This window comes from Amblyomma americanum, chromosome 7 (assembly GCF_052857255.1).
Source record: "Amblyomma americanum isolate KBUSLIRL-KWMA chromosome 7, ASM5285725v1, whole genome shotgun sequence".
Lineage (NCBI taxonomy): Eukaryota > Metazoa > Arthropoda > Arachnida > Ixodida > Ixodidae > Amblyomma > Amblyomma americanum.
In genome coordinates this window covers 68,425,536-68,442,568 of record NC_135503.1, presented here as the reverse complement: position 1 = coordinate 68,442,568, position 17,033 = coordinate 68,425,536, and the positions used below count along the sequence as shown (strand labels likewise).

Sequence of the window (17,033 nt, the reverse complement as noted above, 5' to 3'; positions counted from 1 at the left end):
AGCACTCAAGCGGAACGTTGCAGAGACCCCCGATGCAGAACGTGCACGTTTAGAAGCGAGTTCGATGTGCCCAGTTCATTCGGCCTGTTATTTAACTGAGTAAAAACGCTTCTGAGATTCACTATAAACATGCTGATGTGAAAGAATAAATTTTGCGATTTTTAACGTCCAGATGGTGGATGCAGTTCTCTTTTACATTTGGTTTTTTTACAAGTGATTGCGTTAATAAAGCCGATTCAATGCATTTATAAAATAACGCCCTTCATAAACACTATTTCAAAAATGTGAATTGAATAATTTCGTTCCTGAGTTGTTCTGCCTGATTTCATCGACATATACCTCGAAACTGTTGCTTTTCTCCAGGCAGCACCGCGTTGCCAGACCACAATCTCAAGAGACGAAGTGCGCTTGCTAAATCGGCATTAGACTTGTCCTGATTTGACCTAACTGTAGATTCAGCTTGTGGCAGTGTGCGAGTATCACGTCATTTCAAGACACTAGTAATAGCAAGCCAATCAAATGCGTCCACAGTTCTCTCAAGGACCATTTACTGACTATTAATAGCACTCTAGCTCAAATTAAGAGGAGATAAAAAGCAGTCTTTGATCATGACAGAGTACGTGAGCGAACAAAATTGCAGGGGACACTTAAGGTCTGCTTTAAGAGTATGACGCAATTGCTAATAGCTTAGTTCCCATATATACAATTGGTAATTCTCTACTTAACATTCATAGATCACTGGGAGTCCTCTACCACTCCTGGCGCAGTTGTGCAGTGGTTAAGTAATGTGCCACTGCCTTGAGACGGCGGGTGCTGCCCCCGATGGTCCTTTGCGATTCAGGCTGTTCTTCCCGAGCAACCTCTAGCGACCAATGATTATTTAACTACCACCTGTCACGGTGTGCAGTTCGCTCACAACGCGGTGGGCAGGTTGTGATGGCGTCACAATATTACTTGAGGTGGTCCACCTGCCTCATAGGTTCCTTCTCTGAAGCTTTTTTGTGGATTTTTTTGCTCAAGGTCAAAGATTCAACGATGCGACATGATCTCATTAACGCTGTCGCGTTAAAAAGGCAGTTAGTGATTGAAGGGAGCCAGATGGGGAGATGAAATCAGGGGTTGAATTGCGTAACGCTCTCAAACTGAATTAAGACATCCTCAGAACAGTCTCAAAGCCCCACTCCTATTGGTCAGCCTTCTCCACTGTCAGGGCGTGGTCAGGGCCGATCAATAGGAGCATGGCTTTCAGACTGTTTGGGATTGCCTTCAGATTAAGAGCATTAAGTAATGCGGTCCCAGCAGATGTGCTGCGATAGGGAGGCTGCTGTTGGTGCAGGGCTGGGTTATTTGGAGGTCAGACCTTATTACGTAGATTACGGCTGGCCGATGAGGATAGTGATCTTCAAACTGTGCATTCCATGTTCAGGACGCGGCATAAGCTGCGTGTGAATATTGACCCTGTCGCTTCCGAAATATCAGGTTGCAAATGTTTATTTATTTATTTATCATCATACCCACAACGCCATTGTCTGGCATTACAGGGGGGGGGGGGGGGGAGGGGGGTTGAAAAAGAAAAAGCGGAAAAGTACACAAATACCACCGCGTGCAGGTGGTTGCAAAAAAAATGCAACTCTGAGATAGCAAGAACACGGAATTATTTTACTTAAAAAATAAAGAAAGGAAAAAAATGGTCACAGCATGGAAGAAAATGAATCATTTGATAGTATAAACACTGCTTCCTCGGGCAGCTTGTTCCATTCCGAAATTGTTTTGGGGAAAAATGACATTTTAAAAAGATCAGTCCGGCATCTGCATTCTTTAACTTTAAGTGATTGATCTATCCGTAAAGACACATAATCAGGGTTGGCTCTATATTTGGTTCGGTCTATTCCGGTTCTTGAATGAAATATGTTATGAATTAATTTTAAACGCAGAACTTTCCTACGTTTTTGAAGTGTGTACCAACCCAAAGCTTTTTTAGTGCACGTTACACTGAAATATCGCGCATAGCTATTAAAAACGAAACGAACGGCCAAATTCTGAACATTTTCTAGGTTTCGAATGTCAAGTAAGGACTTCCTGTCCCAGACTGTGCAAGCGTACTCAAGTATGCTTCTAACATTTGTATTGTAGAGCAATTCTTTTGTCTTTAAAGGGAAAAGTTTTGCGTTACGTCGCAGGAAGCCCAAAACGCGGCAGGCTCTGTATCACAACGATACAGAGATGCCACTTAGATTACGAAGACATCAGATATCAAGGTCTGCTCTACACCACATGGACGGTGATGGCACACATGCACACAGAAGCAGTAATTTTTGGGAATATAGAGATTCAGAAATCGTATATTCTGTTTGAATATGAAACACCCTTTTTTCTTTGAAGCGAGGGGTGTCGGCGCGGTTGACGGGAAACTTTACTTTGGCCTTTTTCTTCTCAATCTTTTCCACAAAATCTTGCTTATAGATCTGAAAAAGAAAACGGACACGAAATACTGTTACCAGTTGCATCAAGAATGGTAGCCTTGGGGCGTTGTATGCATAACCGGTTTATTTAATTTGATAAACACAAGCATAACATAACTCATGTTATCTGAGCAGGTGTACCTTTCAACTGAAAGGATATCCACTCTTCTAATTCCACGACGATCTTGTTAGAATTTGAAGGGCCCCTAACCAACACTTGCGATACCTTTACGCTTTTGTTCAAACCCTTGCTGATTTTCAATGTCGGGATCGTGCTACGCTTCTCGGTGATAAAAAGTCCACAAATAATACGCGAGTTTAGCCGATCTCTTTGGCGGAGAGAAAGACAGAGTGCTTTTACTAGCGCATCGCAAACGCACCCTCACAAAAATGTCGTGAAATGCCCAGCGTAGCGGGGCTCATCTCACGAGCTATAGATAGCGATAGTACGGAAAAATTAAAGCCTTTCATTGACCGACGGTGAGAGATGGTTCAGGGGATATTCACCGCTGAAAGCGTGTCGCACAAATGTGAAAAATACAACCCGTAGCGCAAGTAAAGCCATTCTCTTCGCCACCGTACAGAGCACACTCCCTTCTAGGAAAATGAAAATCGGAATTATCTTCAGTGAAGTTAGTAAAACGTCGTAAAAATGAAACAGATGAAAGCGAAATTGGCTTTTTGAGCTTGGGCAATCCAGAAAGTATAGTGAGCCACCGTTAAGGTCTTAGGTTACTTACATTTAGTTTGTAAAGCCCTTATTGTCTTTAGATTTAGAGAATTGCGCATTATTTATCAGGAAAAGTACGATCCCGTGTATCCATAAATACAGTCCGAAAAGCCAAGGTTGAAGCGATGGCGATGAGTCCCAAATAATTCAGAAACTAGCTCCCTTATTGTCCTGAAGCAAAGTGGCAAAATCAAGCACCCATTTCCCTCTTCATCGATATCTCATGGATCTCTGCTCGGATCTCGCGCAGTAATATTTTATATGGGCCTACAGCGTTATACAAAACATCATCGCTGCTGGGTGCTTTGAAAAGGGTGGCATTTCCGGCATCGTTAGCAGACGACCTTCTTATTAGACTAAAGCCAAAGACGCCAATACAACGTTCACTTAACTCTCTGTGATACAAGGTGAAATTGGATGTAATCAGGATATGATGTGTATTAAAAACGAGGTTAAAAACCCAGTGTAAAAAGCTGGAACCAAGAAATGACATCTAAATATGACATAAATGTGTTGTTGTGAGCTGGGCAAAAACTATAAAATTTAAATTTAAATTCAAGCTAATAACTCGGCTTTGCTACGAGTAAAAGAGTGAGCAGTTTTCTCCCACCATGCTTAGCTACGACGCCCTCTTGTCAGTGACAGGGTACCCTTTTCAACCAGTTACCATCATCAAGAAAAATTGAAAATTTTTCTGCTCATCAAAATTTTCGTTGTATTTAAACAATGCATGACGTCGTGATGTTATACATTGGAGTCATTCCCTAATAAAGGACAAGCATGAAATACTCTGTGATATTCATAAAGTTATCCGAAATGTACACGATGGCGCGTTTTTTTTTAAATAGGACAGATTAAAAGAATCATCTTGTAATATCACTTTTATATAGGCATTCCTGCCAAGAGGCTATCAAGAAGGAATATGCAAGGCTTACCGCGCGAGTTGCTGTGCACCCAGTGCAAGTGTTTACTTGGCGGTGATGGCAGCATTTAGCTCTGTGCGCCGCTTGGTACAGGGCACGTCTGCTCGACGGAAAAGGAAAAGGAGAAAAGGAAATGAAATAAAGAAAAAGAAGTGTGGCATGGCTCATTATCTGCCCTGTAGTTTATTCTGTTTGTCATCGTGTTCCGAAGATAGCTGAGACCGAACTGTGCCGACTCCGTACACGTGAATTTGCTCCTTCTAGGGCATTTTCCAGCGTGCGTTTACTGCATCCTCAGACACGCCCTTTCCTCTGCATAATGCTCTTAATCAGCGCTTGCGGTATCCTCTTTATGGGGTCCTGTCAGTCGCGTTAATTGTGTGCTTTCACGCCAAGTGAATTGTTAGAGGAGTAAAAAAAAACACTAGAAAACGACATCGCAGTAACCGTCATTTAGTTATAAACCGGCGATTAGAAAGTAGGTAATAGTCAGAGCATTAACGTCGAAGAGCTGCATCTGTGTGGCAAGCTTGATAATACCGCTACGTGGCGCAAGATGTCGCTTCGCTGAGGTCAATTAGGTGGTAAGTCGATGCCCTTGCAAATGAGCACAGTGGGAAGATCATGGTTTGGCGTTTTGCCGAACTATCAAACTATCATAGGCGTAAGCATGAACTAGCTGATAGGAATAAAACTGACGCAACTTTTTTTCTCTCTACGCAACTAGTAAATGCTATCGTTCGTACGGAAAAGTTTGGAACCCTGCTGGACTCGCACCTTGCTGTTAAGAACTATCAATGTTTTACATCAGACTCATTACAGCCACTACAGAAAAGTTTTTGTGTAAGTAATAGCAAATATACCAGGCCGCACAGCTTTTTGTTTTTGCCTTAACCTTTGTTTATAAAAGAGCACCTTTTCCAGAAGCACTGAAAAAATGTTTCTGCGGAGTGGTTTAAATATTTGTGAGTAGATAAAACGGCACTCACGGTTTCAAGGTGGTCGATGACGCACTTGACAGCCTTTGCAACCTACAGTGGAAAAACAGTGCATTTAGGTGATAAAAATGACTAAACGAATGCTAACCGAAGTAATTTTGAGATTTTTGCCTGGCGCGCAAGGGAACTTGATTAAACCCACAAACAAGTCTAGACTTCTCTTCGCGTCCTCTCTCAACAGTTATCCACTTGACGTAATTGTCAAATTCGCCTCTCATGTAAGCGAAATCTACAGAAGACTCTCAATGTGTTGCTCAAAGTCTCGGTCTCTCACGTTCAGGAGAATACTCAGAAAAAAGAAACTGCATGGTTCGGATTTATACTTGTTTCAGTCATTGATCGCTGTATAATATATAATTGGTTTTTGGGGAAAGGAAATGGCGCAGTATTTGTCTCATATATCGTTGGACACCTGAACCGCACCGTAAGGGAACGGATAAAGGAGGGAGTGAAAGAAGAAAGGAAAGAAAGAGGTGCCGTAGTGGAGGGCTCCGGAATAATTTCGACCACCTGGTGATCTTTAACGTGCACTGACATCGCACAGCACACGGGCGCCTTAACGTTTTTCCTCCATAAAAACGCAGCCGCCGCGGTTGGGTACGAACCTGGGAACTTCGTATCAGTGGTCGAGCGCCCTAACCACTGAGCCACCGCGGCGGGTAATCGCTGTATAAAAAAGCACTCCCTATGACAACCCCTACCTCTCGACACCCTCCTACCCCATAACAATGTGCCACTGATTTCCTATAGTCACTCGCCCTTTTGTTGCCTTCGTCCTTGGGGCAGTCTTCAAAGGCTTTCTTCAGCTCCTCCTTGGCGATGGTTGGAGCCACCTCAGTCATTCGGGCCAAGTTCACGTTGTTCCTGTCCACCTGGAAGCAAACACACGGGACAAATGCTTATATAGAAAGAACGGTGTGAACGATGCAGCTAGCAAGGCGTCCAGATAACGCGCAGTCCTTTCTTCACTTCTATCGGCATCTTGCCGTTTCGTACCCACTGCGAAATACCTTCCCATGCTATATATAATGGCACAGCAGCGACCCTTCACTGCTTGATGAAATTTTAGAGCGAAAGCTCTACATTTCGCAGTACAACTCCCAAGGTCATCTGGCCCTGCGTGTGTGACCTTGAGCCGTCGGAGCGGATGTGTGGCAACTGAGGTCATATGTGGAGAGGCGCTGCAGCGCAGCTGCGCTCGCTCGGAGCCTCGCCGCTGCTGTACCACGTGACTAGCGGGGGTATCACAGCTTCTTCGCTGGCGCCATGGATGAGGCGCGCTTTAGTTCGCTTAACTAGGTTTAATCGGGATAAACCTAGGTTATTTTTTGCGCCGCCATACTAAGCACTGGCGGATATGACGGGCTACCTGGTGTAAGAAACGCGGCGCGTTTCTTTTTTTTTTTTGAAAAGAATAGCGCGCAAGACGACGGACGGAGAACTTCCTGCATCCCATTGCCCCTGCGTGTTAATCCTTCCCAAAATGAGAAATTAGTTAGCCCAATTAGCCATTCTGGTATCATGAGTGTTCATTCAGCTTCGGCTGTGATGAGAGACGCCATTCAAAAACGCCGGTGTGGTTTATGGGGTTAAACGTCGCAAATTGACACATGGGCTTTGAGGGACGCCTTAATGCGAAATACTGGAATACTTTCGACCACATGGGGTTTTTTAAGTGCACTGGCAACACCGCGCAGCACACGATGGGCGTCTTGCATATTTCGCCTTATATCGAAACGCGGCCGCCGCGGCCGCGATTGAACTCGTGTATTTTGGCTCAGCAGCCGAGCACGGCGGGTATTATTGCCACCAGTAATTTTTTCCCTCACACATTGTAGAAGAAAGAAAAGTGCTGAATAAAGATTATTTGATTTCATTTTGAGTTCAGAGGCACTTGTAGTGTCAACGTTATGTAGTTTACTAGAACCAAAAGCAACTAGCTCAACGCTCCACTCGTTATGCTAATGGAATGCTTGAGTACAAAAATTCGTCCGCCCTTTTCGCGAGAGGTTGAAGGAAAGTGTAAAGGCGTGGCCGAGGAATTAACTTACGAGTTGGTAGCTGTCCAGAACACATTCCAGGCCCTGCAAGTGAAAGGGAGAGGTAGCAAAAAGGTCAACTTAGTTGCTCGTATGTTTGTTGTTTGGTTGCGGTGCACGTCGTTTGGAAACAAAATTTTTAGCCTGAAGCAGACGCAGTACATTCGCTGTAAGCGAACATCGCGAGGTATCCAGCAGCACTATACATGCAGAATATGGAGCACTTTGAATAAATGTTGGGCGAGCGGTTAATTGACTAATGCGAACGCTATACATAAAGAAAGCTTGCCAGCACTTCAACGCCGCATCTATTAGTTGTATATTGAACGCGTTGTTGGAACCTTACTGCTGATTACAGCCCAGGGTAAAATTTAGAGGCAAACCCCCTTCGCCTATTGAATCAAGCAGGCCACTTCTCACTAGAGGAACATCTGAAGCGTGAAAGTTACGGTGCTTGAGTGGCTAAATGCTTCTTAGAATTAGGACCATGGAGGCACAATTGTGCCCGTTAAGAAGGGAAAACTGAGCATTCTCGAGGAAGATGTCTGCGCAGGTGGCTGCAGTCTTTCGCTGCGCGGTCAAGTCCACTGTTTCAGGCAAGTTCCTGCACATCGTGTTATGATTTTCAATGTTTTGGTTGCAAATGTTGGCGTAAATTTTCCCTATCGTTTCGGGCGACGTGTCAGAAGCCGTGCACTTGCATTCTGGCGCACGTTACTGAGACGCATCTGGTATGAAAAAAACAAGAGGTTTTACTACTCGGCGTATCTTGGACTATATTGGTTGTTTCCGAAGCACGTAATCTTATATGTGGAGTACGTCGTTAGGCATTCTTAAACTTCACCTGAAATGTTGAAAGTGCATCATCGTATATAAGTCTTGTCCTACCCTCTCCTAACGCTGCCTTTGTAGCTTCACAGCAACCTACAAGAACTACAAATTCGCTTAAACAAGATGTATTTTACTAAGTTGCGGCACTGAGCTGGACAGAGGCATACATAGCTCTCATGCCAGCCCCCATACAATCACAACAGATTTCTAGCTGGATTATAATATGGACGTAATATTTCCCTTTATGTGCTCTCAACGCATCTGCTATGCTCTCGAACTTACTGCGCGTGTGCAGCGCTATTGCGTAATGTGTGCGCTTTGGTGGTTAATACATACGTGAGGTTATGTGGGGTTACGCATTGGCCACTAAGCATTTATCGCTTCAGGTGAGTTCTAATCAAACAAGTAACTTAAGTCGCGATGCCATGGCAAAGCGAATAACATTTTGGAATGTCCAGGTGGATGATTAGTCGGAGTACAGTTTTTGTCAGACTACTGCTACCGGCTATATGAAAACATGAATTTTTGCAAAAGCGAGCGGCGTCTCTTTCTACGGACCGTAAGCTAGCTGCCTATCAATGAGGTGCACTTATATAGATGCCTCGAACATGCCATGATTTATGGGATACACTACGAAGGCTATACGTGCTTGATAGCAAATTGTCGGCTTTGAGGGCTATCTAAAGTTGCAGACTGTTCAGCAATACTGAAAGTGTGTTCTCAGAATTACAGAATAATATAACCGACCTGCGTTATTTTCACTATCCGCACTTTTTTTTTTGCATTAAAACTTTCCGTATGCGTCACTCGCCACGGGACAGGTGATTTGTTTCATGTGCGCTTACTGGAACCTACCAGCGTACTGATTTACAATAATAATGTTACCCCGACTTGTCTTTAAAAGAAAAAAAAAACAAATGCACGTGGCAGAGAATAGGTGTGCCTGGATTCTACAACGCAAGAAAAACGGCCGTGAAGTCTTCTATAAAAGTGAGCGTTCACCGCACAGCGTGTTTCTTGGGACTAACGCAGTGAAAAGGTTCCTGTAGGTGGGCTCTGCTGACTACGTACCAGGTGCGGACACCGTTAATTTTTTTCTTCTCAAGCAGAATACGCGCATTCCGCGGGATAAGCAGAATAAGCAGAATGACGCCTGCAGTGAAAGAAAAAGAAAGCGCAACTTCGAATCTTTAGCATTTATCAATATTTAGGGCCATTATTGTCGAGGCATTTGCGGGCGAACTGCTAAAAAAAGCAAAAATTGTGCTTTGCGAACGAAGAGCTTGATGGAATGCACCAAATGGAGTACAAGCTTTTCTTCTTACCTGTCTGAACTTGCGCATCTCTGTTCCAGCCGCTGTGTTGTGGCAGCCCTGAAACACTGGGGCTTTCTGGAAAGGGACAGAAGTACGGCGTTAATGAAAAACACCGTGTCCAGTTTTCTAGGGAAAAAAATTTGAAAATTGAAAAATTGTAAGAGACTGTTATGGTCCATTGTTCTGATATGTAGCAAAATCTGTCTCTTGACGTGTTTACATTAACCGCATCGAATAGTTAAGACTCATAGAAAACCAGTGGGGAACGCTTTTGACGATAGCAAAAACATGATTAGAAAAAAAAATACAGGATTGCCGTCGGGTGATCTGCGGATATATTGATTGCTATAGTGAAATCTTACATTATATGAAAAAAAAAATGCGTTCATAAACGGTTACACGCTAGAAAATCCTTTTGTCCGGAATTGCTGGGGATGCATAAGTCAGCCTCGGCGATTTGTTCATGCACTGACGTCGACTTCGTAATTATCGGTATTATCACTCCATGATTACCATGGTGGCTCCCCCCCCCCCCCCCCCCCCCCGACCTGATGCATATGTCATCACACTTACTCATTAGTCGACGTCTACGCTCGTCAAGGTGCGCATTGTTTGTCATATTCCTTTATGCCTTCCGATGCAAATATATTTTCTGTGTTCAGTTGATTACAAGACCAGCAGGTTGTACCAGCGTGCTCTAGCAAAAACCATTGTTTGATCTATCGGATGACAAAATGCTACGGTGTTAACAGTGTCAAGCTAAATGTACAGGCTTGACAAGTATAGAGTCTAAACAACATACGAGGGCTTATGGACTGAAAAAAAAATATAAGCTCCAAAGGGTGCTATGAATAAATTGGAACAAGTGCTTGATGCAACTGCTTATAGTTCGATGCGCTTACGTCAGTGGGAAGCTTATCCACCATGCATTGCCTCCATTGGTCAAACTGGGCCCCTGCGAAATTGGAAAGAGCAACGTTAAACTGTGGAAAGAGAATGATTTTAGATAAAGCGAAAATGGCAACCAATACACCCGAAAGGTCCTTTTCGAGGAGTCCACAAAGGAGTGAACGGTTACATGGAAGCCAAACATTACACTTCAAACCTTGCAACGCAAATACAAAAGCCCAACTGAAATGACCGAACAAACTGGAACTCCTGTTAATCGCAGAAATACAAATGCAAATGTAACTGCGATCATAAGATAATTATCACTGTACGGGAAGTTTGTGCTAAGAAAGACCAATTTTTGAACAAATGCCTGATTATTTACTGTGTAAAGAATGTCTTCGATCAGCTTGTTCTAATAGAGAAATCATCGTGGATGACCAAAGAGATTGACAAGTGTAATCATGGGCTGCATTATTTGTTTATCACCAACAGCACTAGAGATGTGACGAGAGATGCAACTAAGGCGCACCAGTGGGTTTTTATACATTCATTTACCTCTCATGCGCCTTCTGCTTTGCCTATGTACAGACCGAGTCTACGGGCGGGTCGGCATCTAGTGTGCTTTATCGCAGGTATTGCCTAATAATACTGCAACGACGGTGAATGCAAAAGCTGGTAAAGCAATGTCGTGATATTCATGACTTTCAGAAACAACCTAATATGACCATGCTGCGCTCTGTTTGATTAAGTATACGGTAATGAACGCGTACATGTTGGGCCACAAAGCCGTTGGCCTAGCCACGCGACGGATGGAGACACCCACACAGCTTGAATGGGTAATTATCAAATCGGAAACGTCAGTATATGCATCCACTCTGACATGCGCAAGCACGTCCGAGCTCAATGTACGTAGTGAAATGATCCACACGTGTGATACACGAAAGAAAGCAAGGAAGAGCTCATAACTGCGTTCATCTCTTACTTCTTAATATCTGTTTTCTTGAGCACTTATGGCCACACAAGGATGAGTTGTTCACTCGAACCCGTGCCTTTGAGTCGCTTATTGTTCCGTTTTGTTGCTGACGGCTATAATGGGGCCGCGAAATGACGCTGACAAAATCTTACGAGGCGTTTTTTTTTCGACGTTGCTTGCATGGAACATTTTATTAGATGCTGTATGCCCCAATCTACGACATTCTTAATTTAGGAGAGCGTCCAGAAAATGGGTGTGCCCCGATCCGAGGGGATTATGCCCTTTGTACCTGGAATGTAGGCCAGTTATCCGAAAGCTCTTGCTGCCTACTGTACAATTTCCCATTGAGTGCATAATAGACCAACACACCCGAGCTTTTTCGGACTAGTGCCAAATACTCGCAAGGAACTCCCGCTGGCAGCAGCTCTCGTGCGGTACACACTCTACTACCGGCAGTACATGGCTGGATGACCCCTGTACTCCGACTGCTAAGTTCTGACTTATTCACATTTCGGGCGAGTGCGAGGCTACGGTTTCCACAAGTGTGCCATTCTCATGCGTTCGGCTTTCAGCATCGCAAGTTTGGAAGCCACTTCCCCGCGCACGTAGCTTTCGTTTTACTGTCAACAAGTTATGGCACAGAGTGCGCATGCGCAGTGATGGAGCAGACAGTGAACAAAACCCCAGTGAGACTAGGTGCATACGTACGGCGGCTCTCAGCCCGGCTGCCGGCGCTGGCCCTGGCCAGGAGGCAGGCTGTCAGCAGAAACACCACGGCAGTCTTCATCACAAATCCTCGACTCCGCCCAGAAGGGACAAAGGGAACTGCGCAGAAGCAGAAGACGACACTCACTCTGGCCGCTACGACACCCGAATGGCTTGCTTTTCCAGCGCACCAACCAGTTTGGTATAGACCCAACAACTCCAGCACCGAACGAGCAAGCCCCGAAGCGGGAGGAAGGCGTCGCACGGTCACTTATTCGAAGAAGCCGTCCGACTCGTTTTCACTGGCATATATATGCCGCCACTCTTCCTCCTCTTTCTTTATTTCAGCTCGGTAGGTACTCGGCAATGTTACCACACGAGACAGGACGCTCTAACAAAGGAGTGACCTTGACGAAGTGCGTGTCTCGGAGAGCACGTGGCCAGGGCAGCTTGCGGTGTCTCATTAAACGCTATGGCTGGGTTGCACGCAATGTGGGTGAGAAGGAACGGCGATTGCGCACCGCTTAGTGACGCGTGTGTGACCGTGCACACGGGTGTGTTTGCGCGAAGCCCGAGTGCACGTCTTCAAATGTGTACTCTTTTGCATGTGCGCCGTCAAGTATAACGCTTAGCCCTCGCAGCATCCGTTTTGAAACCCGGTGTCATTAACGATGTAAGCACATACGAACGCCACCGGACGTTCATTGCGACTTTGTTCAGGCGCTGCTTCCCAGCAAGGGGGTCTATTTTCAGGATTTTCCGGAAAAGCCGTGTCCCGGGAAGCTTCGGTTCACACATTTGCATGAAAAATATTTCGCAACCCGGCCTAAAATCTGTGCATGTACGCGTGTGCATTGAATCGTGGCACCCTCGGCGTACGGTAGCTTACCGTCTGCTTTCGTACTTACACAGAGAGCCGCCGAGAATGAGCTCATTACAGTGCCCCTTGCTGAAAACAAAAGCAGACGAAACGGACAATGTCTTCCAGTCGGCTGCCTTCATTGTCCAGGACAAAAGCATTCGTTACTTCGTTCCTCCCTTCTTCCTTTCCTCTTATAATTCTACCGGCTTCTCACAACCATAAGCCTAGCGCAGGAAACCACTAATGAAGCTCCAGGACCTCCGTACAATGGCTTCGCTACTATTCGTGATTGCCTCTTCATTAGATGCGTCCTATCTATATGGATCGCTTGCATTGAAGCATGTAACAATATGGTCCTTGGGATGCCTCTTCTCATTTCTCTTGGAGTGGGAGGGAGGGGAGGTGGGTTGTCTTTTATGTAACTGGTGCCACGTCCAATAGATGTAAAGATGGCCTTCAAGGGTTGCCGTATGTGTCGGAAACCGCGAGAGGGCGCCAACCGTGGAGAGTTTAGAGCTTTTATACTGCCATTACGATATTGTTCATAAAACCTGTGCATCCAAACCTGGCGCTCTGGTTGGGCCATTTTTCAGAGGTTAGAAAATTGTCACGCCACCTGCTCTCTTCCGACGAACTGCTCAGCGCAGCTTAAAACGTGAATTGAGTGTAGAAACAAAAATGAAAACACAAACTGCACGGCGTCACCCATAGCTGGCCGGCCAGCTCATTGCCGGTACCACCGTGTGTTCACCTCCGAAAAGGAGCCAGAGTGAATAGATGGGTTTCGAAGCGCAGCTTCGCAAGTGGTATAATCAAATAGCTACGGGGGGTGACTCGGCATTCAGTGACAGCGCTGAAGTTGTGTCACTATTACAATCACTGGAACCCGACTTTTAACAGGAGGACCCGGGTTCAAATCTGACCGCGATAGGCGCGTTTCGATGGAGCCTATACAGAAACGGCGCCCGTGTGGTACACGATATCAGTTGACGTTGAAGATTCCCAGGTGGTGAGAAGTATTCCGGAGAGCTCCACTACGGCACCTCTTTCTCTATTTCATCTGTCCCTCCTACCTCATGCCTTACTTCATGGCGCGGTTAAGGTTTCAGCCGAGAAGTGAGACACCTACTGCGCCATTTTCTTTCCTCAAAAACCAATTTTCGATTTTCAGCATGAGTTTAGGCAAGTAGGCACCCTTTACTTGAGGCATAGCTGGCAACGCCGTGGCGGAGCCGTGAGGTGCTAGAGACCCACGCGCGATCGCGTGGTTGTCCGCATGATAATGACTCACAATAGGGTAAATGCGCAGCATTGCATCCAGTTGTTATTTCTTAGTTGAGAAATTAGTCGCGCAATGTGGCACAGGAGCGCGAAGATCCGTTTGCACACACTGTGGAAGGACAAGTTGTATGTTACACGGGGACAGTTCCTGAACCTGGCACATCGAAAGACTCATCAACGCTAAAATAAAAAAGGAAATAATGGGATGACGCTTGTGCTAGAAGAATTGAAGCAACGCGAACGACGCCATCAGCGGCTCTTGCTCATGTGATCTCGTTGTTTTGATTAAGTGTATTGTTTAGTTCATCGCCGTTAGATCACGCGACATAGCGTCAGCCTGTGTTCATGGCTACTGTAGCCCATCGCACCCGCTGCAATTGCGAATAGCGGATTATTTTTCTTTTGTTGCAGCAGGAAGGATGGAGTGATGTGTATTCATTGTGCCAGACGGAGTGGGTTCTCTGTGTCAAGTCTGCCTTTACAGTGTTATACAGTGCATCGTTCTTGCAGCGAGAAATGTAAGGCATCGTCCTGATTGTGCGATCTTTGAGCACAAGGAAGTTCGAACAATTTGCTGTCCCCAGCCTCCGCAGAAAGACAATGACACTGCGCGATGACATCGCGGTCCAAGGCGTGAGGTGCAAGGGCACTGGACGCCTGTTCATGTCGCCAACAATGCGCCGAAGGTGGAGTCAGAGCTGATGGTGCTCTACGTTAGAGCCAAAGAGCCCTCGTCGCTAGGGCCGAGCTGCCGCGGAAGCCACAGGGGTCCCAGACTAGGGACCTCTCCTAGAATTTGCAAGGGCTTGGCCCTTAAGGCCAGTCCCCACTCTCTCCTGTAAATAGCTTTCCTTTCTACCTCCGCCACCACCATAACATTTGCAAAGCACTGCAAAACAGAAAAGGGAGGAGTAATTTAGCTACGGCTTCCTAATTAAATTGGTGAGGCCAAGAGAAAACCACAGTAGTTCTCTCATTCTCGGTGGACATCTCAACCACGTCTTGAGAGAATATATGAAGGAGTTTAGGAGAAGAGAAAGTAGTTCCGTAGTGGAAGCCTTCAGAATAAGTTGGACCATCTGGAGTTATTTAACGGGCTCTAACATTACGTAGCAAACGGCCGTCTTTAGCGTTTCGCCTCTATCAAAACGGTGGTGGTGGTGAAAAGCATTTGTTTATATGTACAGAGAGGTGCTTGGGGAGAGGCCCCTAGTGGGTCTCGCCCCTTACAATAGAAGGCGGAGTCCCTCATTCCGGGATCCCGTTGGTCCTGACCAATGCGCAGGTGCGCCCAACCAGGGCCTGTTGGGCCGATAGTTCCTGGCAGCCGAGCAGAGCCGCCTCCCAGTCCTCTCGGGTAGGGGAAGGGGTGATGGGGGGAAGAGAAGGATTTTGCCTGCATTCCCAAACCATGTGTAAGGTGTCGGCCACCTCCCCACAGAATGAGCAGCGGCTGTCAAATGAAGAGTCAAAATGCTTGAGAACCGCCAGGCACAGCACGGTGTTTGTAAAGACCCTAAGGACAGTTCGTTCGCCAGCTTTACCCAGTCCCTTCATAGGAACCGGGTAGCGCCGGTGTTCGTCAAGAAGAGGGCTGTGATCGAAACGAGGGTGGCACGAAGCGGGTTTCATCTTGCGTCCTCGTGTCCTCATGCTCAGCATCCGAATGCCGTAACCGTAAGCCATGGCGGCGGGTTCTAGGGATGCTAAATAACACGTTTTACGACCCTAGTTGAGGGCCAGCTTGTGGAACATTGTCAAGCTCCAGCGTTATTCTAAAGCATATGAAGGAAAAGTGGAACGCGTATGCCTTCGTGGAACTCTGCTTAAGACCTTGATTTTCAGATTGATTCATTGGTTGAACAACCTTAATTTCCACCAGAAAAGCCGCTTCTCCCCACCCCTGGCACGATGGCCTGGGAGACGAGGAGTTGCGCGTCCGCGGTTAGAGGCTGGCTGGCAGTCCTCCTTGATTCTCAGCGCTTACACGCGTCCATAACTAAGAGCTGCTTACGGAGTGCGTGACTCTAGCTGAAACAGTTGAGCCACCCATATATATGGTGGAGACACTTCCTACAGACGCATGTTATGTCAAAAGAAAATGACTGTTATAACGGCCACGCGACACCTCAAGGCAACTACGACAATTGGTTTTTGAGGAAAGGAAATGGCGCAGTAACTGTCTCACATACACCCGAACCGCGCCGTAAGAGAAGGGATAAAGGAGGGAGCGAAAGAACAAAGAGTGAAAGACGTGCCGGAGTCAAAGAGCAAGACTAGTCTTCCTCCGTGGCCGGAGTGGAGGTCTCCGGAATAATCTCGACTACTTGGGGATCTTTAACGTGCACTGACATCGCACAGCACAAGGGCGCCTTTTGCGTTTTGTCACAGCGAAACGCCACAGCTAGGGTTGAACCCTCGTCCACAGGTTCGGCGGGGGGGTTCTAACTTCAGATACACTACGGTTAGCGACTTTAACTACGCGTTTGTAGCCATCGACAGGAAGACGGAAGGTGAACGTAAATATAAACGTAATGGCAAATCTCAGCCCTGGAGCGCTTACCTACTTTGCCTTGGTACCAAGATGGACGGCTAAACTCAGCGTTGCGGTGTGTCTGCCGGACGAGCCTTTGCCTCTAATATGCTTCCTTCGCACGTGCCGCTGGAAGAAGTGCAGAAACTTCGGCTGCGCACGAAAATCTCGTTCGTTCTGGTTTGCTGGCAACGTGTTCTTATTTCTGTATCTTTGTTTTGTCGAGTCCACACTTTTAGGCAGAGCTAGGGCTCTCTTATCCCCGCTGATCGTCGGCAAAAGGAAATCTTGGGTGTTGGGTGTACTGTTTCTCAGCGCGCTGTAGAACAAGCGGGCCAATGCTATCTGACAGGAGTAGGGTTCCGGGAAGACTTCTGACGTAGTCCATGCATCTGGTTTCCCTTACAGTGGCCTCTGAGGGTGATAAGGTGGAAGAAATACCGCCATTTTTGGCGCTGGGTTCTTGTCTGAGGAGAGGTTGTTGCGCCT

The 17,033-nt window shown here is 46.3% G+C and overlaps 1 protein-coding gene across 3 annotated transcripts; it reads right to left on the bottom strand.

The window, feature by feature from the left end:
- Positions 1-1,638: 1,638 nt before the first annotated feature.
- On the bottom strand, positions 1,639-16,723 carry LOC144099292 (uncharacterized). 3 transcript variants are annotated; one of them, XM_077632477.1, is made up of 9 exons: positions 16,575-16,723; positions 11,872-11,988; positions 10,202-10,254; positions 9,309-9,374; positions 7,165-7,197; positions 5,872-5,985; positions 5,105-5,146; positions 4,128-4,215; positions 1,639-2,465 (listed from the first exon to the last, which is right to left on the bottom strand). In XM_077632477.1, exons 2-8 carry the CDS (start codon positions 11,948-11,950, stop codon positions 4,183-4,185), a joined length of 420 nt encoding a protein of 139 aa, XP_077488603.1. In that variant the 5' UTR covers positions 11,951-11,988; positions 16,575-16,723; the 3' UTR covers positions 1,639-2,465; positions 4,128-4,182. The 3 variants fall into 3 exon arrangements, with proteins under 3 accessions (XP_077488603.1, XP_077488605.1, XP_077488604.1); XM_077632479.1 differs by having other exon boundaries at positions 16,579-16,716; XM_077632478.1 differs by lacking the exon at positions 16,575-16,723 and adding an exon at positions 12,064-12,183.
- Positions 16,724-17,033: the final 310 nt, after the last annotated feature.

Excerpts from the sequence above, each read along its gene's own strand:
- LOC144099292 (XM_077632477.1), bottom strand. The coding sequence starts at position 11,950 with ATGAAGACTGCCGTGGTGTTTCTGCTGACAGCCTGCCTCCTGGCCAGG. Across the intron at positions 10,255-11,871 it reads CAGCCGGGCTGAGAGCCGCC|GGGCCCAGTTTGACCAATGG; the intron begins GTACGTATGCAC and ends CCAATTTCGCAG. Across the intron at positions 9,375-10,201 it reads TGGATAAGCTTCCCACTGAC|AAAGCCCCAGTGTTTCAGGG; the intron begins GTAAGCGCATCG and ends GTCCCTTTCCAG.